This window comes from Octopus bimaculoides, chromosome 8 (genome assembly GCF_001194135.2).
Source record: "Octopus bimaculoides isolate UCB-OBI-ISO-001 chromosome 8, ASM119413v2, whole genome shotgun sequence".
In the NCBI taxonomy this organism is placed as follows: domain Eukaryota; kingdom Metazoa; phylum Mollusca; class Cephalopoda; order Octopoda; family Octopodidae; genus Octopus; species Octopus bimaculoides.
In genome coordinates, this window is record NC_068988.1 from 13,527,688 (window position 1) to 13,552,754 (window position 25,067).

Sequence of the window (25,067 nt, forward strand, 5' to 3'; positions counted from 1 at the left end):
ATATATATATATATAGCGAGAAAGAGACTTGTACTTAAAATTTTTGTTTTTGAACCCTTAAAAACAAACAGACACCAATGCAGTAGTTATTTCATGATTGCCTATTATCAGGGTTAATATGGCTTTGCTATATCTTTTATGCAACAAAATACTATAAGTTTAGTTATTTGCATAGCAGGCATGAATAATTTATCACAAGTTGGAAACCAGTTTTACCAGATTCTAATAAGAATAACCACCAGTGAAAATGATGTTGCAATTGTTATAGAGAATTTCAATAAACATGCAGAGAAGCATTAGACAGATACACTATTGCGTAGAGAGGTTCTGAAATCATAATAAGATATAATGAATGTACAAAGCTTATGTAGTTCTGAGGTGAAAGTCACTAAGTTGTCTTTTACATGAATTGCAAAAATATATTCAAACTGGTTATCTTATACAAGATTTTCAAGAATTTTGTTTGGATGTTGAAATAAGATACAAACACACCAATGAGTTGATAATACTGTGAAAAAAAGTGATATTCTTAATAATTGATATAGTTGCACCATACATAATTAAGGAGCTTCAGAAAAACAAAAAAAAAAGAAACAAAACAAAAAAAGAAATAGAATAAAAAAAAATCTACTAACAAATTCAAAGATGAAAAATTGCAGTAGATAAGGGAAATGACTGTCTAAAACTAATGAATCGAGTACCACCAAGATGGCAGCAAGAATGGTACAGAAAACGATTGGGTTTGAAGAAGATAAATATTGCATTTGGTATAGAACCGCAAATACTACAACTTCAGGTGAAATACTTAAAGAATAAGCATCTTTATCTCACTATATTTGAGTAATGAATTCCATTGAGCAATGAGAAAATTAAGTTTGAATAAACAGCTTAAGAGAATTGTATAAGTTTGTGTACAAAGGTGTTGAAAGTACAATCTGGATTATTACAAAGTGTAGCGAGATCTATAAAGGCACTATTATTAGGATAGGCACTATTAGTCCTATCCTCTTTGCCCATTGCAATGAGAACCTGATACTGCATGCATCCATCTTGAATTCCTCATTGGAGTCTCTAATGGCTTGGCCATGGCCAAAGTTGATAGCAGTATCTTAAAATATGAGCAATAAAAGGAATGGAGCTAAGAGTTATTGGTGAAGAATGAATGAAGACCACTGAAATTAAGTAAACAAATCAACTAGGTATCATTGATTGGAGCATTGATATGGATACACATACATATACACTCTTACATATATTGCAAATATATACACAAACATATACATATTCACATATATACATACACATCCACTTATATACACATAAACGCACATACACTGTGAATAAATGGCCTATACTCAATGGAATTGTATTTTGATTTAGTGGTAGAGGTTACATGAGATCTGATCTCATTATCAAAGCTCACATAGATCAGATCATATAAGGTTCGGATTTACTATAATAAGATGAAAAAATTTGAGATGGATGGAACAATGCTGTATAGTAAATCCATTATGTCATGACAGCATTAAAAAAAAACATTGAATATGATGATGAGCCTTATTTCGACAAGCTTTAAAATGCTGAGCTAAAACGGAGGTGTCCATCAATATTGAAAATTGAAAACTATGCATTGATTGACAAAATGAAAATTACACAATTGATTATTTATAATCTTGTCTTCAAAAACCAAACTATCTAGTAATAAATATAACTGAATTGAAAATTTGAAGAATTTCACAATGAAGTAATAAAGATGAATTATGATCAATTTCTATGAATAAGACCTAGGAAGTATAAAATAGAAATATTGCCTTAATGACAGCTGTAAATCCATAGCATATGTCATTTCATAAGCAACAAAGATCATCACCTGCAATAATTTAATATCTTGGAATTTAAAATAATAGAGAGTGTGTCATTCGTAATATGTTATGAGAAGCATTTATAATGATTAGAGAAAAGCTTTGTGTCTCTGTTGGTGACAAAGTATAACAAAAATATTATGGCAGAGAAAGTGGAGAATATACAACATCTGGAAGGAAATAAAGACAGACATTATTTCCAAGAGAATGTGTTTGGATGAGCAAAGAAAATGACTGAAAAACAAAAAAAACAAAAAAAAACAAAACAAAACAAAGAAAAACATGAAACAAAACAAAAAAAACCCTCATCAAATTCTATCATCATGAAGACTGACTGAAGAGGCATGAAAATATAGTGAAAATGAAAACCAAGTAAAAATGTGTCACGAACTGATGATAATAGTAGTAGTAGTAGTAGCTAAAGTAGACAGGAAAATATGTAGTTTGTAATAGGTAGGTTTGATTTCAAGTCTAAGAATACTTAGAAAACAAAAATACTTTTCTTCAACTATAGCCTTTGTGTGTTTTGTAATTGCATATGTTTTGTTCTGTTTGTGTGATTGTGTTAGTAGAATGCTGTAAGATGCTGTTCTTGACACTTCAAGAGAAACTAAATAATAGCCACTAAGCATCAAATATATAAATCTAAGAGCAGAATTCAATATATTGTATATGAATAATGAATATAATCTGTTCCATATGGCAGCTCTTTTGGGAGGAACACCTCTGAATTGCTTGCAAAGGTAGAAATTAGAATGACTGCATAAGAAGATCATTTTTGCTTCAGTTTTGTCTAATATCATGAATAAATATCTGTTTATTAATTACCTTCAAACTGAAAGTTTAAATAATCAGAATATTCACTTTAAAACCTATGCTTCAAAATCTTCTTTCTTGACCCTGCCTTCCCACACAGATTATAGTCTTCAGCACACACATTTGAATGCTTCCTTGTTTCAATATTAACAATTATTAAGGTGGTAAGTTGGCAAAATCGTTAGCAGACCAGGTGAAATACTTAGCAGCATTTCATCTATCCTTATGTTCCTAGTTCAAATTCTGCCAAAATTATCTTTGCCTTTTATCCTTTTGGGGTCAATAAAATAAGTACCATTTGAGCACTGGAGTTAACGTAATTGACTTACCCTCTCCCCCGAAATTGATGGCCTTGTGCCAAAATTTTAAACTATTATTATTAGATTTAATAGAGTGTTTGTTACTCATCACATAGCAGGTGACTTTGGAAGTATACATTTGGAAGCATGATATTTTAGGATTATGAAAGGCAAATAATTGACCAAATAAGGTATGAATTAAATGTTGACACACGTAAATGATAGTTATTGTTAGCAAACCAATTTTAGTTGATTTTGCAATCTTAATGCATTTGGAGTTTTATAGAACAATTGTTTCAAATTTTGGGCACAAGGTCAGCAACTTCAGGGGAGAAATAAGTTGATTACATTGACCCCAGTGCTCATCTGGTACTTATCTTATCAACCCCTGAAAGGATGAAAGGCAAAGCCCAATTCAGTGGAATTTGAACTCAAAATGTAAATACAAGTATTACATAGCTGGATGGTTGTCCATCTTCTCTTAATTATAGATATTTCATTTCAGGCTTTAAATTTTATTCATGTTCTCTCCGAAAATGCATGTCATGCCAAGACAAGGACAGAAACGGACACACACACACACACGCTTTTTTTAGTTTCTGCCTACTAAGCACACTCACAAGGCTTTGGTCAGCTGAGGGTCATAGTAGAAGACATTTGCCCAAGGCACCAGGCAGTAGGACTAAAGCTGAAATTATATGGTTGGGTAGTGTACATTTAAATGAAATCTGACTGAAAGAACAACGATAATCTTTTTAAGAATTTAATTCTATTTTATGGACATATGTGAGCTGTTCAGTTATAGTGTTAACATATTTAATGTAGAAAAACTAAAAATAATTATGTGGTGTGGAAAAAAAAACAGTCAAGGACTAATATTTTAATTATTTCTGTATGTATGAGATAACTCCAAACATATTTTGTTCTCATTATGATGACCTATCAGCAAAACCTAGCCTTTGCCACACTTGCCAAAATAAAGGTGAAAGAATTACTAGGTAAATTTACAAGAATGTATATCTATTGATGTAGGAAAATAGAATTGTTTAGAGACTAAATGAATCAGAGATGTCATCAAAATGAAAAACAAGTATAAAGAAATAATGGGGAAAATGATGTTCGAAACATCACTTCACAGTAGATCAAGTATGTTGATTATTTGATGAGTGACTGGAAAATACATTTGTGAATCAGTATTATAGAAACCAAACAATTCTGCTATGTAAATTGAGTTTCTATATTATTCTGTACAACCACGAACAGTATGCACTACATTCTTAATCAATGTGCTAAATTTGTACACAAGTTTATCTACTGCAACATTGTTAAAATGCACAATTTAAATATAAAAATCAATTTACATCTTTTTCCTATTATAGTAATTTGTAAGAAAATGTTAAGTGCACAAAATATTTCTATGAAATGAAATTTCATATAATGTATAAAAATATAATTAAAACAAAATACAATGTAACCAAAAACTAAGACTATTTTTTGCACTACCAATGAAAAATAGACAATGAAATATCATAAAAACTTTACAACAAAGAAAATGTTAGGGTACCATGTTACTAATTCTAAGTTCTATTGAAATGATAAAATATGAAAATGTTTAATGTAAATACACAAAAACCAATGTTTAGTATTTTATGTATAGAACAAACTTAGTCTGTCTTAGCTGAGAAACTTCAGCTTGGCAGCTGGCTTTAAGAAGAATTTAATTTTATTTAATAATTGTTGATGATAAGAAGGGCATCCAGCTATGAAAAAAAAAAATATAATTGCCAAAAATAACAGGACACACAGAAGTTCAGTGAAGATTGATGTTTGAGAAGGATACTACATTGATTAAGAGTATGTAAAAGATCTGCAGGCATTAGTGAATCCTCATTAAATTGTATCTCATTAAGCTAGTTATAAGACAAACCAGACGAAATCTGAGTTGAGTGAGTGACTGTTAGTGTTGACTTCTACTGATACGCTTAAGTTTTGTAGGAGAGAAAATTCAAGGTGTGATTAATGAGCACAGGAAATTCATCATAAATTCAAAGAGAGTAAATTCATCATAAATATTAAGCTCATTTAATAATATAATCATGAGAAACCAGTTTTTCCATCGTCTGATATGAAATTTTGTGGTAATCGTTTAGAGAAAGCACTGCATACCTTACAACTAGCTGTATCATGATGTGTACTGGGCAAATGGCAAGATGAGAGAGATTGATAGAAATAAGGACTGAAGGTGAGTGATATTTCACCAGTACACATCTGCTTGTTTCTAATTTGCTTCCACACCACTATTTAATAAATATGTCTTTTTTTCTAGCATTCTGCCCTTCTCCCTCAATAGCTTCTTAACTTGCATACTGTTGAAATCTATTAACCTCTCCCTTCCCAGCTTTTTTCTTCCTATATTAGGTTGTTTCTTACTTAAGACCTACTCTTCACCATTTGCTTTCACATCCCTCTCTAACAAATACATCTTCATGGTGAGGTGTATGTATAAAATTACTGAAATCTTATTAATGGAAACTGATTTTCTTTATAGTAATTCTATTCTTGTGGTATCATAATATAATGAGGCTGTATTCTTTTCTTTCAAAGATAAAACACATCCAGAAACAAAAAATAAGTTGAGTCAAAGTTACCTAAAGTTTGCACGATTACTTTTGAGTAATATTTATGCTACACTGTGAGGTTCAGCACATTGCATACTGTGATAACTACCATACACTTTTGCTGTAAGTATATTTTGGTTTTGAAAGTACAAGAAAGCAGCGATCTAAAGAAGAAGCATGTATGAGGCAAGCAGAGTAGATGTCAGAGAAGACAATGTCAGAATATATTTGAAAGACAGATGCTAACCCAGGATACCAAGTGTTAACAGAAGAAATAGTAGATAAAATTCTTATTGATGACAGCAGAGATAGTGAGGCGGAGGTAGACAAACTACTGAAACCTAAACCCAAATTATACAGGTTCCTTCATAACATTATTTTGTATATTGACCTGTCAACAGAAACTGATCTTAGAGCCTTAAAGGAACTCATTATCTGGAAGAAGCATTGAGCTAATTTGTACTGATCCTGTAGCTGTTAAACTTATTGATGGTATTGTTGACTCACCTGCTTTTGGTTCAGTCCATCGTCCGTCACCCCAGACTTCTATGAGAGGGAGACAATAACTCATAATGACAAGTTATCACATCTGCCCTGCCTTAACTACATCAGACTCATTTGTCATCTACCACAAGTAAATAAAATTAACAATGAATAGTAGCAACTTTTTAACTTTTACATACTGGAATGTTAAATAAATTTATAAAATATATAATAAAAAAGTTATGTTCAATGTACAATGTGTGTATATTTTCAATATCATATCTGGAAACAATGTCAACCTCTACCATTAGTTAGTTTGGACAGCATGCAAAAACAGACATTCTTGCTCTTATTAATAGAGCTTAACAAGGATTCATTGTACTTAAAATCTCTTATCTTTATGGCTTCATGAATATCAATGCCCTTTGGAAATCTCTATCTAGGAGATTTTTTTAATGATTCTGTCTTTAAGTTTGCATCATTACTGTATTGGGCAATTTAGTCATAGTTATAAGACACTCTAATTACTGGTATAAATGTCAGCAGTCTTTACAGATAAAATATAGAAGAGCTCTAAATTGGATCTTAACTTGGCCAGTGACAGATGAGGGTGACTGTAAAACCTGGATTTAAAAAGAGGAATCTAATAAAACAGAAAGATAGATGCTGATATAAATACAAGCAAATGTTGATATCAGAACAGTGAAATTTCTTCCATACAGTGATCAATGCATTCAAGGTGACTACTTACACACACACACACACACACACACATTCATACAACTTCTAATATGGCCTAGAAGAGTCTATAGGATTAGCTATTTGTATAAAACTGTTTGGGCAAGTGTCTTACAACTTGAACTATTCCTAATATCCATTCCAAACAGCTAAATTAAGACTGGGGCCTACTTTTGGTTGCATTGGCTCAAGAAAGATTATTGTGCTTGATCTGAAATCCCACTTCCAATAACATGATTAAAGGGATAAATTTTGGATTGCATATAAAGAACACAAACACTGAGGATATAAAATATTTATGTAATTCATAATTTTCACCTGCCATAATGACAGGAGCTGACTTCTAAGCATATCATACATTTTGGAAATATGTGTGAATTTGATTAGATGCCTTTCCATATACTTCTTTGAGTCACTTGATAGTTAAACAGGCTGCATTTGCCAAGTGCTATAGCAAGCAATGGGTAATAAATATATGTACCTCTACACCGATTATCATCATAGTTTTCACATTCATCTTTCATTCTAGCAAAAACTGAATAAATTTGTAGTAGAGGTGTCTCTATGAATTTTTGTTAGGCATGGTTGAGTGGCTAAGAAGTTCACTTCCTTACTATATGGTTTTGAGTTCAGTCTCACTGTGTGGCATGTGGATGAATGTCTTCTACTTATAGCCCCAAAGTGAAGGCACATGAGTTAGAGGTTAGGGTTCTCAGCTAACAATCATGAGATTGTGAGTTCAATTCCCAGTGGCATGTTGTGTCCTTGAGCAAGACACTTTATTTCACATTGCTTTTGTTCACTCAGCTAGCAAAAATGAGTAGTATCTGTATTTCGAAGGGCCGACCTTGTCACATTCTATGTCATGCTGACTCTCTCTGAGAACTAGAGAACTATGTTAAGGATACGTGTATCTGTGGAGTGCTCAGCTACATGCATGTTAATTTCATGAGCAGGCTGTTCTTTTGATTGGATGAACTGGAACATTCATTGTTGTAACTGATAGAGTGCCAGTTTATAGCTCCAGGTTGACCAAAACCTTGTGAGTAGATTCGGAAAATGGAAACTGAAAGAAGCTCATCATATGTGTGTGTGTGTGTGTGTGTGTGTGTGTGTATGTGTGTGTGTGCATGCACACGTATGCATATGAGTTTATATTTTCCATATCTTCATATGCTTTGCTGGTTATAAACAATGGCACACTGAAGGTATTGCTTGCATTCCACCATGAAAGCATGTCTGAGCTTCTTGGCATGTTGCATGATCTTTGCAAACAAAAGGTTCATTCAAACCATGTCATTTGTTCCCAGGCCTCTGCATAAACATATCCAGGCTGTTTGTTGTTATTACCTTGCTTGGAAACAGGTGAGAGTTGGTATTAGGAAAGGTATTCAACTACAGAAAACTCTGACCCAATGTACTTATGTCTGACCCAGGCAAGCACAGAAAGGTAGCTATTAAGATGATGATAATGAATGACACTGATGATTTTATTTAGTCATTGCTATTTATCTGCCTCTTTCTCTCTTTTACACATACATCAGGGTTACTATATATTCTCAGAAAAAGAAATATGACAGAGTAGTAGATGCTAGAATCAACAAAATTCTTGTGTTAATTTTCCTGCAGGTTTGACATCATTTATATGATAAATTTTGCAGAAATTACTATCAACATTTAAAACAATGCTTCATGATGTACTAAATGTAAATTTAAATGTAGATCTTTAAAGTAAAATTTATTCTAATTTCAATTATAGTAACCATTTGAAAACACAAATAATTAAAAATATTTTCTTTTCTGTCTAATCAAAAATGTAATTAAGTCAGAAATTTGTTCAGTAACTATAGAAATCCATATGAATTAATATTCACAATATATGAACTATTCAAAAGAACTGTCAGCAAAATATGAATATATGTCTAACTGTAAATTATAGCAATAAAAAATATTATGGATAAATTATCTGGATAAAAATAATTTATTCATTAAGTTTATAGCAGATTCAATATTAATTATATGATATAAAATTGTTCATGATTCAATAAAAAAAAAAAGAAAAAAATTGTTGCCCTACGATTATTTAAACTGAATCTGCTGATACATTCAGGAAAAAAAAAATCATATATAACTAATAGATTGTGTCAGACTGAATGAAGCACATATTGAATGTGCTTTAAAACAATAGTATTGTAATTGCAGAAGTTACAAGGTGTCACATATAGTAAATATTGATAAAGAGCTAAATAAAAATAATCAATTATGAGCATTGAATATGATCAATATATGTAAGTATGTGTACAAAAATAGAGACAGGAAGAGAAATCTATAAAAGCATATGTAGATACCAAATTATCTCAGTGTAAAAATAGCATCTTATAATAGAATTTGGTCAGTTAATATCTCTTCATAATGATTCCATACTGAGAGGAGATATGGCAAAAAGTGAATAGGTAAAAAAAAAAAAAAATTCCAAAAAAGAATGGATGGCTGTCGGAAAATGCTAATCAGTAGGAAAGTTGCAAATGTCAGTATATTTAACCTTTATGATCGTATTAAGCTGAAATGCATAGCAACTAAATCAAGGGTGCCCTATGAATGAATGAATGATTGAAGTATTCAACTTGATTAAGGATTGGTTAATTAGTGACCTTGAATTATTTAGAAAGACACATCAATTAGAAATTTAGTAATGATAATTATTTTATAGAATATGACTATTTCAGAGGTAAGTGCAAAAAATTAAAATTATAAATAAAATACAGTAAGAACAAAACAATATATATGCATAATATATTTTGCAGATAGCAAAATTCATATTTGTATGTACAATGTTTGTTGGACAAATAAATGAAGTTTGAGGTTTCAGAAAATGATTGCTAATCCTATTAACACTGGCTCATAATGCTATAGTTAATTGGGAAGGTAGGTAGTGTAAAAATTATGTACATGCAGTCAGGTGAGAATTAATAATAATATGTATGTTAACTTTGTTTTGTACACACATCTCAATATTACTTGACACAGAGAATAGAAACAACTTGTAAAGGAAAGTATAACATAAATTACTTACTTTTTACACTAAGCATAGCAAAATGTGTTTTAGTAATAATTGGAAAACTAAATTTTCCCGTAGATTTGAATGCATGGTTTTCATGACAAAAAGCCGAACTGGCTTTAGCATAAATGCAGTAAAACACCAAGTAGAGAGCGAGAGAGAGAGAGAGAGAGAGAGTGAGCAACAGAGCGGATATAGGTGGATTATATTAGAAATATGACTAAAGAGAAATTAGGCTGATAAAAACTATAAATCCTGTCCCCCACTTCCAAAATCATTAAATTTACCTCCGACTTTCATATCAGTACCCACTATTGACTGTCTTAAACTGTACTGGTTTCTCCTCAAAATAGGCAACTCATTTCTTCTGTATGACAGATAATAAAGAGTGACAAGCTCTGCAGACAGACTCTGAATGATATATGTATACATATATATGTATATATCTGCACTACTTACATTAGTAAAACAATGGTTACCTTGAAAAAGCTTATCCAATCTATAACAGACATGCTTTCCATTAAAAGTGTTTCATGTCAACATGATACAGAGATCAATGATAGAAAAAGATCAATAGAGAATCTCCATATACAGTCCCTCATTTTTCCATTTTGACGACTCATTTTGTCATAACTTACAGTATTAATGAAGCTGATACATAAAACAATATCAGAGATTATTTGAAAATAATTAAATAAATAAGTAAAATAGAATTAGCTAATTATTCTATATCTAGTTATACAAAATAAAAAGGAAGAGGAGGAAACATGACTAAGGAAAGCTTAAATAATATACATTATATATATTTCTGAACACATTGATTACACACACGCATGAAGATTTAATTTATTCTCTGACCAGATACTTCCAAGTAATATATTCCTTTATGTTAATTGTATATGAATCTATATTATGTTTAACTTAATTTTAGCAACACATTAATATCTATATTCAGCTAAAGATATCAGAAGAGGTACACAAACATATAAATTATTCAATCATTTATAAATCTCTTTAGTTTCTCTAATGGCATTATGAAGAAACTGGACTAATATGCAACAATATAAATCTTTCATTATTGTTAGATTTTATTTTCTTCCATTATTATTTTGCATTTGAATATTTTTCTTTTTATATATTGTCCACTACTTTTGGCTGGAATACATACAATTCCATGGATATTGATAACTGGAGCTCTACGAATTAAAACTATGCATCATAAAGCATCTCTCTCTCACATACACATACACACAATTTGCCACCAATACAGCAAAAAGTAGTTAACATTAAAAAACAGAAACAAAATGTAACCAACATATGTAAGCTAATGCATTCAAATGATAGAAAAGAAGCAGCTTCATTAGCTGATGATAATGAAACCTTTAGAAAAAAACAAAAACAAAACAAAAACATTCTAAAACTCAAGTTACTACAGATGCTGTAGCAAACAAGTCAGATAAAACTCAATTTTGGAAGGACACTTATGTTTATGTCATGATAAAACACAATAAATCTTTCTTTATGAAAGAATGGCTAGTGTTAAGAATAGCATTAGTTAATATACAAAATCAATGTAATATACATTATAAAATCCCAAATTGAACACTATATCTGAGATGTTGCATGCAAATATTGCGGATAAAAGAAGTGGCCTATTTTTCTTTTTATGTATGATGATCACCAACCTCCATTCTATCATTAACACAATGATATTTGACTTGTTTGTATTAGATTGAATTGGACACCGAAAATACATATACAGCAGGAACACATCAAGATTCTAAGGATAAGTGAATGCTACATGTTAAAAAAAGATTATCGAAGTGTACAGCAAGAAGGATAAATAAATATGCCAGATATCAATTTTCTGACTGATAATGGTGCTACCATCTGGCATATTGGTCCATTCATTGTATGCAATGCATGATATTAGAGAAAATGTTAGGGAGAATGCTCTATTATACATAGTGATGGCATTAATGGTATCTGGCACTGTAAGGAGATTTTTTTATCATGAATAGAAATACTTTACAGAACTTCAGCTTATGTTGATGAGATTGACTCCCCCACTCCGTCATACAAAACTTTGGTAAAGGGATATCTTATTTGATTACTGTTATACTAAGAAGTTGTGATGAAGCCATAAAGATAACAATTTAGAAAAATGTTAAATAAATAAAATAACATTATCTATAAGCTGTGAAATATAAGTCAGAGAGGTTCATTAAGGTGGCTGTATTTGCAATGTGGTCATATTTGTAGAGGAAAAAAACAAACAAACAAAAACTAACTGGAGATATGCTGTGCTTGAGAAGACCCAGCAAGCCATGTGAGATCATAGCTGTGGCCAATGCCTGTGTTACGTAACTGGCCCCTTTAAAAGTACCCTTCAATCGTTGGGCAGTATGCTGTGCTTGAGAAGACCAGTTGAGTCAAGAGATACTGTAGTTGTGGCTGATGTCAGTGCTGCCCAACTGGCACCCATGCTGGTGGCACGTAAAAAGCACCATTCAAGAATGGCTGATGCCAGTGCCGCCTGACTGGCACCTGTGCTGGTGGCATGTAGAAAGCACCATTTGAGTATGGTTGATGCCAGTGCTGCTTGACTGGCTCCTGTGCCGGTAGCACGTAAAAAGCAACACTTGAGCATAGTCGATGCCAGTGCCACCTGACTGGCCCCCTTGCCAGTGGCACGTAAAAAGCACCCACTATAGTCTCAGAGTGGTTGGCAGCCTCCTGGCTTGCCAGTCCTCACTCAAACCAACCAACCCATGCCAGCATGGAAAGTGGATGTTTAAACCATGATGACACACACACACACATAAATACACACACACATTGTTATAAAAAACCTAAATATCACAGTATATTCGTTTTTAAATGGCTCATCTGATCTTATCTCAAGGTTAACTGTTTTAGTTTCAATACACAATCTGAATGTGACCTTTTGGTGTGGGTAATAGGCTTGCAACCATAAGATAGGGCATTCAATTCCTGGACCAGGGGGTGCATGATTTCATCCTGCTCCAGTCTACGCAGCTGAAAATGAGTACTGTCCTAGTTCTGGTGTAGCCCCCTCTTTCTCTTCAGCTGTCACATCCTAGATGCTTTGCTAGATCAAGGTGATAAGATGGAGTCCATGTCTGCTCATGACTACATAGGCACCTAAAAAGCATGATACAAAGCCATACTTGCTTGCAAGTAATGAATATTGTCATTATCATCATCATTATGGAATGTCTATTTTCCATGCTGGCATGGGTTAGATCGTTTGACAGGATCTGGCACCAATCTTGACTGCACCAAACTCTGTCGTCTGTTCTGGCATGGTTTCTATGACTGGATGCCCTTCAAAATGCCAACTATTTTACAGAGTGTAATGGGTGCTCTTTATATGGTATCAGCAATGACAAGGTCACCATGTAACTTGCAAGACAAAAGCCCCTCAACTGGGATGGGGAGTAGTATTGAGAGAGATGGGTTTATACCAGTTGAGAAGTTAAAAAGTATAATTAAGAGATAGGGATAGGTGCCTTGCTGTAGAGGAGATTGCAGGGCTACCCCAGTTCAAAAAGAGAGAAAGATGAAGAAAGAAATGGTGGTGGAGGGCACATTACCCTTAAGTTTACAGTGGAGTGGGAGGTATGTAAATATACTGGTATAGAGGATTGGACTGGATGAGTGGGCACAGGAAGATGGAGATGTTTCATATGAGTGTGAGGAGAGATGGTTAGAGATGGGGTAGAGGTAACTGTAGCAAGTGATGATGAAATATAGGAGTGGCTCAAGGGAGTGGGGGAGCTATGGTAGGTATGTGAGGGCACTGAGAGTAATACCAGATATATGTGTTTGTGTGTGTGTGTGTGTGTGTGTGTGTGTAATTACATCTTTCATTGTTCTTTATCCACTTGACCACTGATATGCTATTTCATTACAGCCTGTTAGAAGTCAGCCAGTTCTTACAGGACATTGGTAATTTTTGATGGCTATTTTTTTTTCTTCTCTTCTGTTATATGCACTCACTCTCATTACTTATTGTTATACTGTTTTTCCCAGCTACAAATTATTACACATTCTCTGTTTTACAACGGTGTTGTCATTATCTTATAATTGGTCTTTTTTTCTTTTATTCTGTCCATTTTGTCTTCATTTTGCTTTTATTGCTGTACTGTCTTGGTTGGTATTTATTGCCTACAACCTTGACATGTTTTACCTTTTTTTTCCCCCTTTTATGTACTCTCAAATCTTTTCTCACAATTCCTCTATCTTCTATATCTTATCTCTTCAGCAATGGACTTTGCCAGAGTTTATGACTTTATACAAAAACTGGTTGATGTGTTAGTGTTGGGTTCTCTCAGCTTCATCGTTATTAATTTTATTTTGTTTCTGAAGCTACCTTGATATCTAGTTTTCTCATGGCTATATGGGTCATTCTGGTTGAAAATATATATTGAAAATCTGCATACAACATATACATACATACATAGATGCAAGCATCTTTTACTTGTTTCAGTCTTTGGACTCTAGCCATGCTGCGACACCACCTTGAAGGTGATACCAGGACTTTTTTTTTTAAGTGTTACACTATTGGTCTATTTTGCTGAACTGCTAAGTTACAGGGATGTAAACATACAAACACTGGTTGTCAAGCAGAGGAGGGGGGAAACTAACACAAAGATACACAAACAATTACATGTATTCTAGATGTTAGATATTATAAGTAACAGTGAGACAAAAGTGCAACAGACTCACATATCACATATATAAACTAATTTTATGTACTTGTTACAGGTTATAAATATCCTTTACTATAGTTGTTACTAAATATTGAGATTATAAAGATTGTATACAGGTTTTAATATTTATCCAGTGTATATTATACACTGCAAAGTTAGTAAAATAGTTTAGGCTACAACAAATATAGTAATAATATAGTATGTGCTATACCTATGGCTGGACAGAGATAAGTACATTTTATTTGATGTGTACTAGTGCAGCTGCAATGAAATAAATACCCAAGCCTAGGTTTGTACTCCTGTTTGCTGACATGAGACAAAAAAAAAAAGGGTTAACATCTTATTAAAAAATATTTGAGTCTCAACAGAAAAGAACACAAGCACTGAAAAGATTGGTTCTTTCTTTTATCCAGCATAAAAATGATGGGTTGGTAGACTGACCCAACAGTCTTATAAGGGTTAATTACAAATAGCCTTACCTGTCTTTTATTATAAGGAACAGAAAATCAAGCTATATTTAATTATAATAGAATGTAAATGTCAACTGAAGGAAAACCTAATACTCTACTTTTATGAAGAAAAAAGGCTCTCTACTTTAGGCCTGAATATCTGTAAAGAAACTTTCTTGTCCAAATCCTTAAACTAGTCAAAGTTTCTTTTTTCTCAACTTGGAATCTTTTCTCAGTTGGAAAAAGAATTTTAGTCCTATTATGTTTTATGAAGTTTTTATAGGTTACATTAGCCTCAGTTGCCAGCAACTGCAATAATAGAAAGAATTTGGCTTGATTGGAAAACTTCTTAACACTGACAAATCTTAAGCTTAAGAAAATGTTCAGAAGAAGAATAGCAAACACATCTTATTACCAAAACTTTCGAGTTTTATACTACTACATTCATTAGCTTCTTGTCGCTTTCATTGTGAATCTTCCTCAAAACCACATTAATTGCATGTACAATCATTCTTTTCAAAAACCAAACACCATAATTAACTAAATGAATTAAATTCTGCTTGTAGTCATAATGAAAGTCTTATGTAAACTACTTTTAGTAGCTACTTTATGTCAGTGTTTTGACATACTACTAACAAGCTGAGCTGAATACAGAATAGAATATTCCAAAAACTCTTTTTAACAGCACAAACTTAGTTGAATTTGGCTCTACATTTAAAACATATGTAAAATCTGCATACACATCCTCAATAGATTAAATCTAAGCTGACAAGTGTGAGTGTATGCATTCATTTGTGCATGCGAATATATAAATTTGTACATGCATAAATATACAAATATTTATAAAGTACATGAACACTTATGTATGGAAGTATTTTTGTTTAATATTCTTCTGAATTGTTTTCGTTTCATACAAGATAGTGTTAGAATTAGTGAAGAAATTTAAAAAATGGAGGTGCTTTAAAGTAAATCTAGCAAACAAAAAAATCTTAGTAAGAAAGAGTAGGCTCTCCAGAAATCAAGTAGCCATGTTTAATATATAGAAAAGAAGAAAGTAGGATCTTTATTCCGAGTACCCAATGTAAACTGTGGGTGTACAAGAAATGAAGTGGGATTACAGGCAGGCTGACAGATGAGCAGGACCAGATACATGGTAGTTAACAACAAGAACACTCACGGAATAAATTTTTTTAAGTACTCACAGGGCTCCCTGGTGGCTGTTGGCAGTTTTTGTTACATAGAGGAGCCATTTGGCAGTAGATGGTGTTCCAAAAGCATAAAAGCCAGAGCAAGAACAAAAAGGGAAAAGTTCAGGGAGAGCTACTGCTAACAAAATAGTTCCCTTTCCAAGTGAAAGACAAACTGTATGATGCTGGTGTATGAAGTGTAATGTTCCATGGTAGAAAATCATGAGCTTTGACTGCAAAGGAGGTGCCAAGACTGGAAAGAACTGATGTGAATATCTCCACTGAATGTGAAATGTTAGTGTGCATAAAATACAGATTACAAATGAACTGAGAGAAAGTTGGATTTAAGAGGAATTAGCTGTAGAGTGCAGGAGAGAAGACTGAAATAGTACAGATCTGTGAGACATGCAGAGAATGACAGTTATGTAAAAAGAAAAAGTGCCTAGTAATCCAAATGAAAGGAACCTGCATAAGAGGAAGCCTAATGAAGATATGGAAAGAAGTAGTGAAACTGATCTCAGGAAGCTGAACTTCATGAAAGAGATGACAAAAGAGTACAACAAATGGCAAGACACTGTGCTAGAGATCTATTCAAAAAATAATGAAATTGGTGGTGATCAGATTAATGAACAAAAAGATACTGTTAGTGGTAGTAATTGATATTGTTGCGAGAGATAAGTAACACTATATGTAGATTTGGTTACCAAAGATTTGGTTTTGCAATGGGTATTTTTCTTCATTAAAAATGAAGATTGTGTATTTCAATCTAAAAGGAAATCTAAATGGCTATTGCATTTGGAATTGTGATGACAACAGCTATGAATAGGACCTGATATTTTAAAAGGCTGTGGAGCAAGCATATCTTTCAGGAGATGAATGCAAAGAATACATTGAGAAAAAGACTATAATAAGATGTTCACATAATATTCACTTGAATAAACACAGAGCATAACAGCTAAAATGTAAGGTCTTTCTAATCATATAGTATTTTAAAAATCGAGATACATATTAAAAACTAGAATTGAAAAAAAGAATGGGATTGTTTGTTAACGCCATCTAGATACAGTAAATTGACCTTCTATGATCCACAATATTAGCCAACAAGTGAACAACCTGATTAATTTCAGAGGTTGAGGAAATAGAGGATCAAGTTAATGCCTTACAGGGGCATTAGCAGAGTAGGTGAAATATCAATGATTGATAAATTGAACTTGGTTCAATAGTTTTTGATCGCTGAGAGTTCCCCCACCTATGTTACATTGCACATCTCCTAACTAACATCATGTGTTATTCAAACATCAATTATTTTTTCTGACCAACAAATATTATTGAATTCAAAGAGAGATACACGGTAAAAAATTCTTAGCTGTGTGTGTGTGTGTGTGTGTGTGTGTGTGTGTGTGTGTGTGTGTGTGTGTGTGTGTGTGTGTGTGTGTGTGTGTGTGTGTGTGTATGTGTGTGTGCACAAACTCATGATTACTTTGCAAAACAATGGATCAGTACAAAATCTTAAAAGCATCTGTGGGTGTCTCCAATAATGTACACATTAAACTTCATCTTATTTATGTAACATAATGGAACTAGGATTATTATTTAGAAAGGTTATCTGAGTATATAAGACAGCTGTAGTGTGCAAAGGAAAAGCAAAAAAAAAAAAAGTTCAGAGAGTTTTGCTTTTGATAAACATTTTGTCTGTCATTACTGAGTCAAGAAATGAAGAAATATAAAGTTCAGAATATTAAGACATTTATCTGAGTGAATCTTTTTTTCCCATTGCTATTCTTACTACTACTACCACTGCTGCTACTACTGAGATTTTCTTATTTTATCAAATTTTGATGAAAGATCTAATCTCTTGTAACTTAAAAAAGTATGAATTTGCCAGGTGATGAAGACAATTGCTTTGGTATTGTCAGAAATGAGAAGTTAAATAAACTACTTCCTCTGGTAAAAGAAAATGTTAAAGAAGGTGAATTTTAAAAACTATGTACACACACACACACACACACACACACACACACGTAAGTGTGTTTGTGTATAAACACAGATACATATGAATATATATGAACACAAATACACAAATAGATAGAGTGATACAAACATCTTTCTTTAAATTTAATATTTAGTTCCCCAGTTTTACATTAATCTTTAGATTTACCTTCATTGTAACATACAGATGTTACTATGTTTAGAATAGAATGTATCATATTTATCAACTGTTGATCACAGTTGATAACATTCCCAAATATTTTGGTACATTCATTAAACATTAAACAAATGGAAGGAATATTTTTGTATTTATCTAATGCCTTTAAGATAAGCACCCAGAAGCTAAGCCTGAAACTAGATCCAAAGTTTTGTCATAAACAGACAACCACAAGTACTAATAAGAAACAAAGGATTAAAGCTTGCAAATATTGAATTAAGATATAGTACTTCAGGTCATGGCTCTGGATTTCACTATTTTATATTAATGATCTCTTTTGAAGAATCACTTCTAAATGAAAGCCATATTTGTTAACAATTTGTACATTAAAATAACCATGGCTGCAATGAGTGCAACATGTTGTGATTGAGATGCTTGCTTTACAATTATGTAGTTTAGGGTTCAATTCCACTACATTGCACCTTGTCCAAGTGTCTTCTACTAGAGTCTTAGGCTGACCAATGCTTTGTGAGTGAGCTTGGTAGATGGAAACAGTGCAGAAGCCAATCATGTGTGTGTGTGTGTGTGTGTGTGTGTGTGTGTATGTGTGTTCTCTCATCATTTAACAACTGGTATTAGTTTGTTTATATCTCTGTAACATAGTGCTTCGGCAAAAGGGGATGGTAGAATAAGCACTAAACTTAAAAATAAGGACTAGGGTCAATTTCTTTAACTAAATACTTTGAGGTGGTATCTCAGCTTAGCCACAGTCCAATAATTGAAACAAGTAAAAAAAAAAAAAATTTTTTTATATTTAGCTCAATGAAAGAAGCTGATCTTTGAAATCCAACTCAGGGAAGTGCCAAATTGTGGTAGAAAGAAGTAATTTAAAGAGATTACTACCTGCACAGACAATATATTCAAAAAGGTAAAGTTATTCTCTCACCTAACATTAAATAAAAGAACTCATCTTATCAAGTATGCTGAGGAAGCAAACTAGATAAGGGAATTACTTGATTTGAACATATACACATACAATACATATGGTCAATGCAAGCTTGGTAAAAATCCTAGAAGTTATTGATAGAAATAGCATGGGAGTAGAAAACCGTTACTATTTATAGAAATGTAAGCATAATGCTACTGCTAAGGATGATGGTGATGATGACAGCTCTTAAATCTTACAGCATAACACACACAAAAACAAAACAAAAACAAACAGTGAAGTAGAGGTAAGCTAAAGAGAATGAAATATTAAGATTATGTCTTAGGCTTTACAGATGAGATAATTCTGAATTGTGTGGTACAACATTTTATTATTCAAGGTTTACAAGGTGATAAACTGACAATTGTTTGCATGTTGGACAAAATGCTTAGCAACATTTCTTCTGGCTCTTCACATTCTGAGTTCAAATACTGTCAAGGTTAGCTTTGCCTTTCATCCTTACAAGGTTGACAAAATAAAGAACTAGTCAAATCTGAAACCATTATTCAAAGCTTTCTGTCAGAGAAAAGTAGGCATGGTGATGAGAACTCTTAAATTTAACAGAATGCTAAAAAACAAGGAGTATTTAAAAAAAAACATGGACCTATTCAAAACATTGTGTGTGTGTGAAAGAGAGATGGGGAGAGAGAGTGAGACAGAGAGAGAGAGTGAGACAGAGAGAGAGAGAGAAAGGGGGAGGGTAAAAGGTAATTTAAAATTGTATTTAGAAAATAGGAAAATGTTTAATAAAAGTCGTGTTGAAAAAAAAATCATGCAAATTTGCAACAGCTACTTTTTTTAAAAATGCCAATATTGCTTATTGGAACATCTTCTCTGTAGGTGAAAAATCTGTATTCACCTAATATTAAGACTTGAGGGCATGTTATGTAAATTCCATTTAAATATCAGAGTATATTAGAATAATCTATAAAATATACTTTAAGTGAATTAAGCGATAAGCAACAGGTTTTTGGATAAATAATTCAATAAATCTAATAAAATTAAATAACATTTAGAGATCTGTTAATCAGATTATTTCACTTGAATCAAGCAATAAAGATAAAAGATATATTAAACAAATAAGACATAAAAAGATTTGAAAATTTAAATGAATATCAGCTTGATTCAATATTATTTCTATGAAAATCAAATAAGTCCCAAGTCCAGAATTTAAAATTCCAATATGTATTACTATTGAGATCCTTTGAGATGATATGAGATTCATTATTAGCAGAATTAGTAAAGGGCATGATAATAATAATATAAGAGAGGCAGCTTTTAAATGATAAGTTATATTTTTTTGTTTCATATAAACTCTAATAAAAATTACAACTTCATAATTAAACCACGAAAAATGAAAATGTGACTTTCATTCTTAAAATCAAAGAATTGAATGTACAAGATTTGTGGGGTCACAACGTGCCCCCCCCCCTGACAACAATAGATCATTATTATTATCATCAAGTGGGTGAGTTGGCAGAATTGTTAATATGCCAAGCAAAGTGCTTAGCAGTATTTCATCCATCTTTACATTCTTGGTTCATATTCTGCTGAAGTTGACCCTTTCAGGGTTGATGGAAAAAGTACCAGTTGAACACAGGGCTTAATGCAATTGACTAAATGTAACAACAAGTTGGATGTTATTTATGATTAGCAATGAAGGAAACCCAAATCTGAGCACTAAGATTTTGTTAAATTTATAGTATCTGTTTTGAAAGAGTTTCAAAAGAATCAGGTATTTTCAAGTTGACAATGTTTTTTTCGGATGTGGGCAGTGGGATTGACATATCTATGAGCAGACATGTTTTGTCAATGTGATTTCTTACCACAATATCTGGTCTACTGGCCTATATAGCATAAGTTTGGATACTAAAGTCCCAAAGAACAGTGATATCTATTTTTTTCCTCCTTTGGCAAGGCTTATATTCCCACCAGTTCCTTTTCTAAAATTTGTTTTCTATAAAAGATTTATAGTAAAATGAAATTACAAGCATAAAAAAATAAAAGACAACATTGTTTATTTCTTTTGTCTGTTGTTGGTCATGTTATGCTGTATTCTTTTAAGTTGGTTACATGATACAGTGTATTGTTTGCTGATAGCTTATTCCTCACTCTCTCACTGGGTATATTTCTCACCCTTTTCATACAGCTACTCTTTGCATTTCTTCTTTTTCTTTACTTTTCCTCCAATTTGTTTTCTAAACTCATAAACGCACACATTACCCCTCCCCCACACAAATTCATAATTCAATTGACTCAGGTAACAGAGCATTAATACATATTCTACATTATTTTGATGGCCCCCATCTCTGTCATCAAAATAATACAGAATACTTCAAAACTGGTTAGAACTGGTAAATGAGATAAAACGAAAATTTTGTTTTGTTGGTTACACATAATGTCTGCCATAACCATTTGGTCAAGTGATATAATGTGTCAGCTGCTCAGTTTACCACTCATGGGGGAGTATGTCTATCTTTTTCCCTCTCTCTTTCTTTAAGTTAGTAGCAGCGTCTAGTCTTTCTATCTATCTTTGTCTGTTTCTCTCTCACTCTCTTTGTTAGTAGCAGCATATTATGTCCTTTTTCTTTCTCCCCCTCTATTGGAGTGTAAATTCAGTTATCACCCTCTCTCTTACTAACTGTTTCCCCCCCTTTCTCTATGGCAGTAGCAACATCTCTCTCTCTCTCTCTGGAGGAGTGTGTGTTCGGTTATCACTCCTAGCCATCCCTCATACCTTCTCTCTGTCTTCTAATCCCAGACATACACACACACAATTTCATGAGATGGCATAAGATTTATCACATTACTACATACCCCTTTCATCAACACAGACTAACATTTCTTACTTCTCACCTAATATTTAAAATATATTTAATGTAGAACCGATATCAAAATATAATTAGCACCATCATACATCATAAAATAATGTAAGTAGCAAACAAACAATATTTTGGTTACATGATATATTGACTGCTCAGTATGTCCATAACATATCCTTCCTCTTTACCCCTTCATCTCTATCTCCCACCTGTAACAAAATATATTTTGTCACTGTTGCTTTACTTGTTTTGCAATAATTCCTTTCAGCTGCATCAAACACCTCTTTCAGCTCCTGAACACACATACACACACACACACAATAATATAAAACTTTTGAAAATAGCTAGAATAAAGACAATTTCAGAAAGGAAAAAAAAAATTGTTAAAGAATATGAAAATAATGTGATTTGATTAACACTAAGAAGGATCCTACTTCAAGACTTGAAAAATTAGAGAAAGTAAAGATACTTTAATGAAATAACACCAGAATTATATCAAATAGAAGAAACTGTCAATCATTAATTTATACTCAATACTGGCAACCAGGAACCATACATATTCAATATGTACTTCACATAATCTATTCTTATTTCCACCTAAAGTATTTTCTTTTGTTAATAGTTTTCTTTTCCTGAGGTAATTAATAGTAAGTAACAGTGAATGAAGTCCATTTCAAACAATTATTAGAATGGAGTCTAGCAATCAAATGGTTTTGAGTTCAGTCTCAGCATGGCACTTGAGGTAAGTGTCTTCTACTATAAACCCAGGCTGAGTGATGCCTTGTAGGTCAATTTGATCAATAAAAACTGCAGGAAAGACAGTTTCTCTTCTTCTCTCCTCCTTACCATATGATCAGTGCAATGCAAACTTTACCAACCAGTCTATTTCCTTTTCCTCCCATTTTTATTTCTTCCAGACTAATTATATACAGTGATCTACAACTAAGATTTCAAGCAATAGAGACTGATTAAAAGTTTCATCTTTCTTCCAGGCCCTAATTATTATATGCAGTGTTCTACAACTGAAATTCCAAGGCATCAAAACTGTTTAAAAGTTCCACAAGGAAGATGATGCCTCAGCAAACCCTAGTGATGGAAACTTGTCAAGGAGAGCAGTAATGCCAATTAAATTACTTACATAGGGGAAATGTGGACTCTGAAATCTGTAGTAAAAGCAACACTTTTAGGAAAGCACCCCTCTGAATAAAAAATATAAGGGGACACTTTAGCCATGGCAAACAATCTTATTATCATTGGTGACATGAAAATGCACCTAGTCTATACTGTGAGGTGATTGGTGATATGAAGGGCATCTGGCCAATAAAACAATACTAAACTCATGCAGAGCTACAACCCAATGGTAAACCTTAATTGTGTATACAAAGCTAACACTCACTGTGGTAGTGCTGTGCACCATTGTGGGATGGTTAGCTGTAAACATCTGGTTGTATGCAAGAGGCCCTCAACTTCCATTAAGCAATTGCACATTCCTGTTTAAATGCAAGAAAGAGGCTTCGAACATCAATCCTTTCACTATAGCATGGCATTCCTTCCATCAGGTAAAAATCTTTAGGGCTGCAACTATTAAAGCTAGTATGAAAGGTAACAAGTGAAATTATAGAGATGCTAGAGTAGAGGCAAGTATTTGTATGTTGTGGGCAAGAAGTAAGATGGAGAGAAGACTCAGCTATGCACCTCATAGGTAAAGAACACAAGTACAAATTCTTCTGGGTAGGAAATGATCCTGGTTTAGGTAGGTAGATAATGTAATTGAGGTGAACAAGAGTTATGTGACAGGATAATTAAACATAGACTAGCTGTAGAAAAAGCAATGGCAATTGCCATCTCTATGTCTCACAACTGAAACTAACTGAAGAGACAAAGAGTTGCTTCTGTAAGCTTCTCTCTAGAACCTACCTTAGTAACAAATGACAGCAACATCATTATCTTGGCTGGTGACTTCAATGAACATACTAGGTAGCACAGTGAAAGCTACTCTAGAGTACATGGTGGTTATGGATATGATTGTTGTAATGAAGAGGGTTCAAGTTTTCTAGAGTTCTGTAACGTAAATAAACTATCCACAGAATAAATCTCAGGAAACCAATAAACCACTTGATCACCTTCCAACTGAGTAAACATGCAAGCCAGATAAATTTTATTTTCATTAGGAAACAGGATAGATTAATTTTTGTAAATACTAAGTCTTCCTTTAGTAAATAATGTACCACCCAACATAGGCTGCTGATTAGGACTTCACAATAAGAGTTTAATGGACTGCAACTAAAGGCAGTCGAGAGAAGGAAGATTGTAGAAACTAAAACATCCTCCTGCGAAATATATGTAGATAACACAAAGGATGAAAAGGAGGAGATCGGGACCTATAATAGTTGACAACTGGTAGTTTCTTTGAGATAACCTGCTAAAAACTACCAACCAGATCTGTGGTTAGAACAAAGTACCAGCTAGATAAAAAGTAACATGATGGGGAAATAGTGTCACGAATAGAAGCATAAAGGCTAAAAGACATGCCTGGAAAGACTGGAAGAAAGGAGATGGTAAAGAGCAATAATACATCACTAAAAGAAAAGCTAGTTGACAAGTGTATGTAATGTGAAGAGAAGCTGAAGAAAGATTGCCAGTGTTCAGTGGTGGGAAGGATCAAATGTGTGAGGTTTCTGGTAGTGCATGAAACTGGACCAAAATGTTGGGAAAAAGTGTTTGTTTTCAGAACAACAGTGATGATGGCATGGAGATGTTACTACAAGAGGCATCTGTATACATATATACATATATGTGCATGTATGTACATGTGTATGTGTATGTATATATATATATATATATATATATATATATATATATATATAT

General features: G+C 32.9%; 1 protein-coding gene across 5 annotated transcripts in view; it reads right to left on the reverse strand.

The window, feature by feature from the left end:
- The window catches only part of LOC106879192 (trafficking protein particle complex subunit 13), a 271,910-nt gene that overhangs the window by 102,553 nt on the left and 144,290 nt on the right, over positions 1–25,067 (reverse strand). The window contains exon 1 of one of the 5 annotated variants that reach the window (XM_014928649.2): positions 10,162–10,189. The exons of 2 other annotated variants lie outside the window; for them this stretch is intronic. In XM_014928649.2, coding sequence (XP_014784135.1) covers positions 10,162–10,174 — 13 coding nt within the window. In that variant the 5' untranslated portion in view covers positions 10,175–10,189. Of the gene's footprint in view, positions 1–6,102; positions 6,182–9,889; positions 10,043–10,161; positions 10,190–25,067 lie in introns of those variants that run through there. 2 more of the 5 variants (XM_014928648.2, XM_014928646.2) reach the window with 2 other exon arrangements.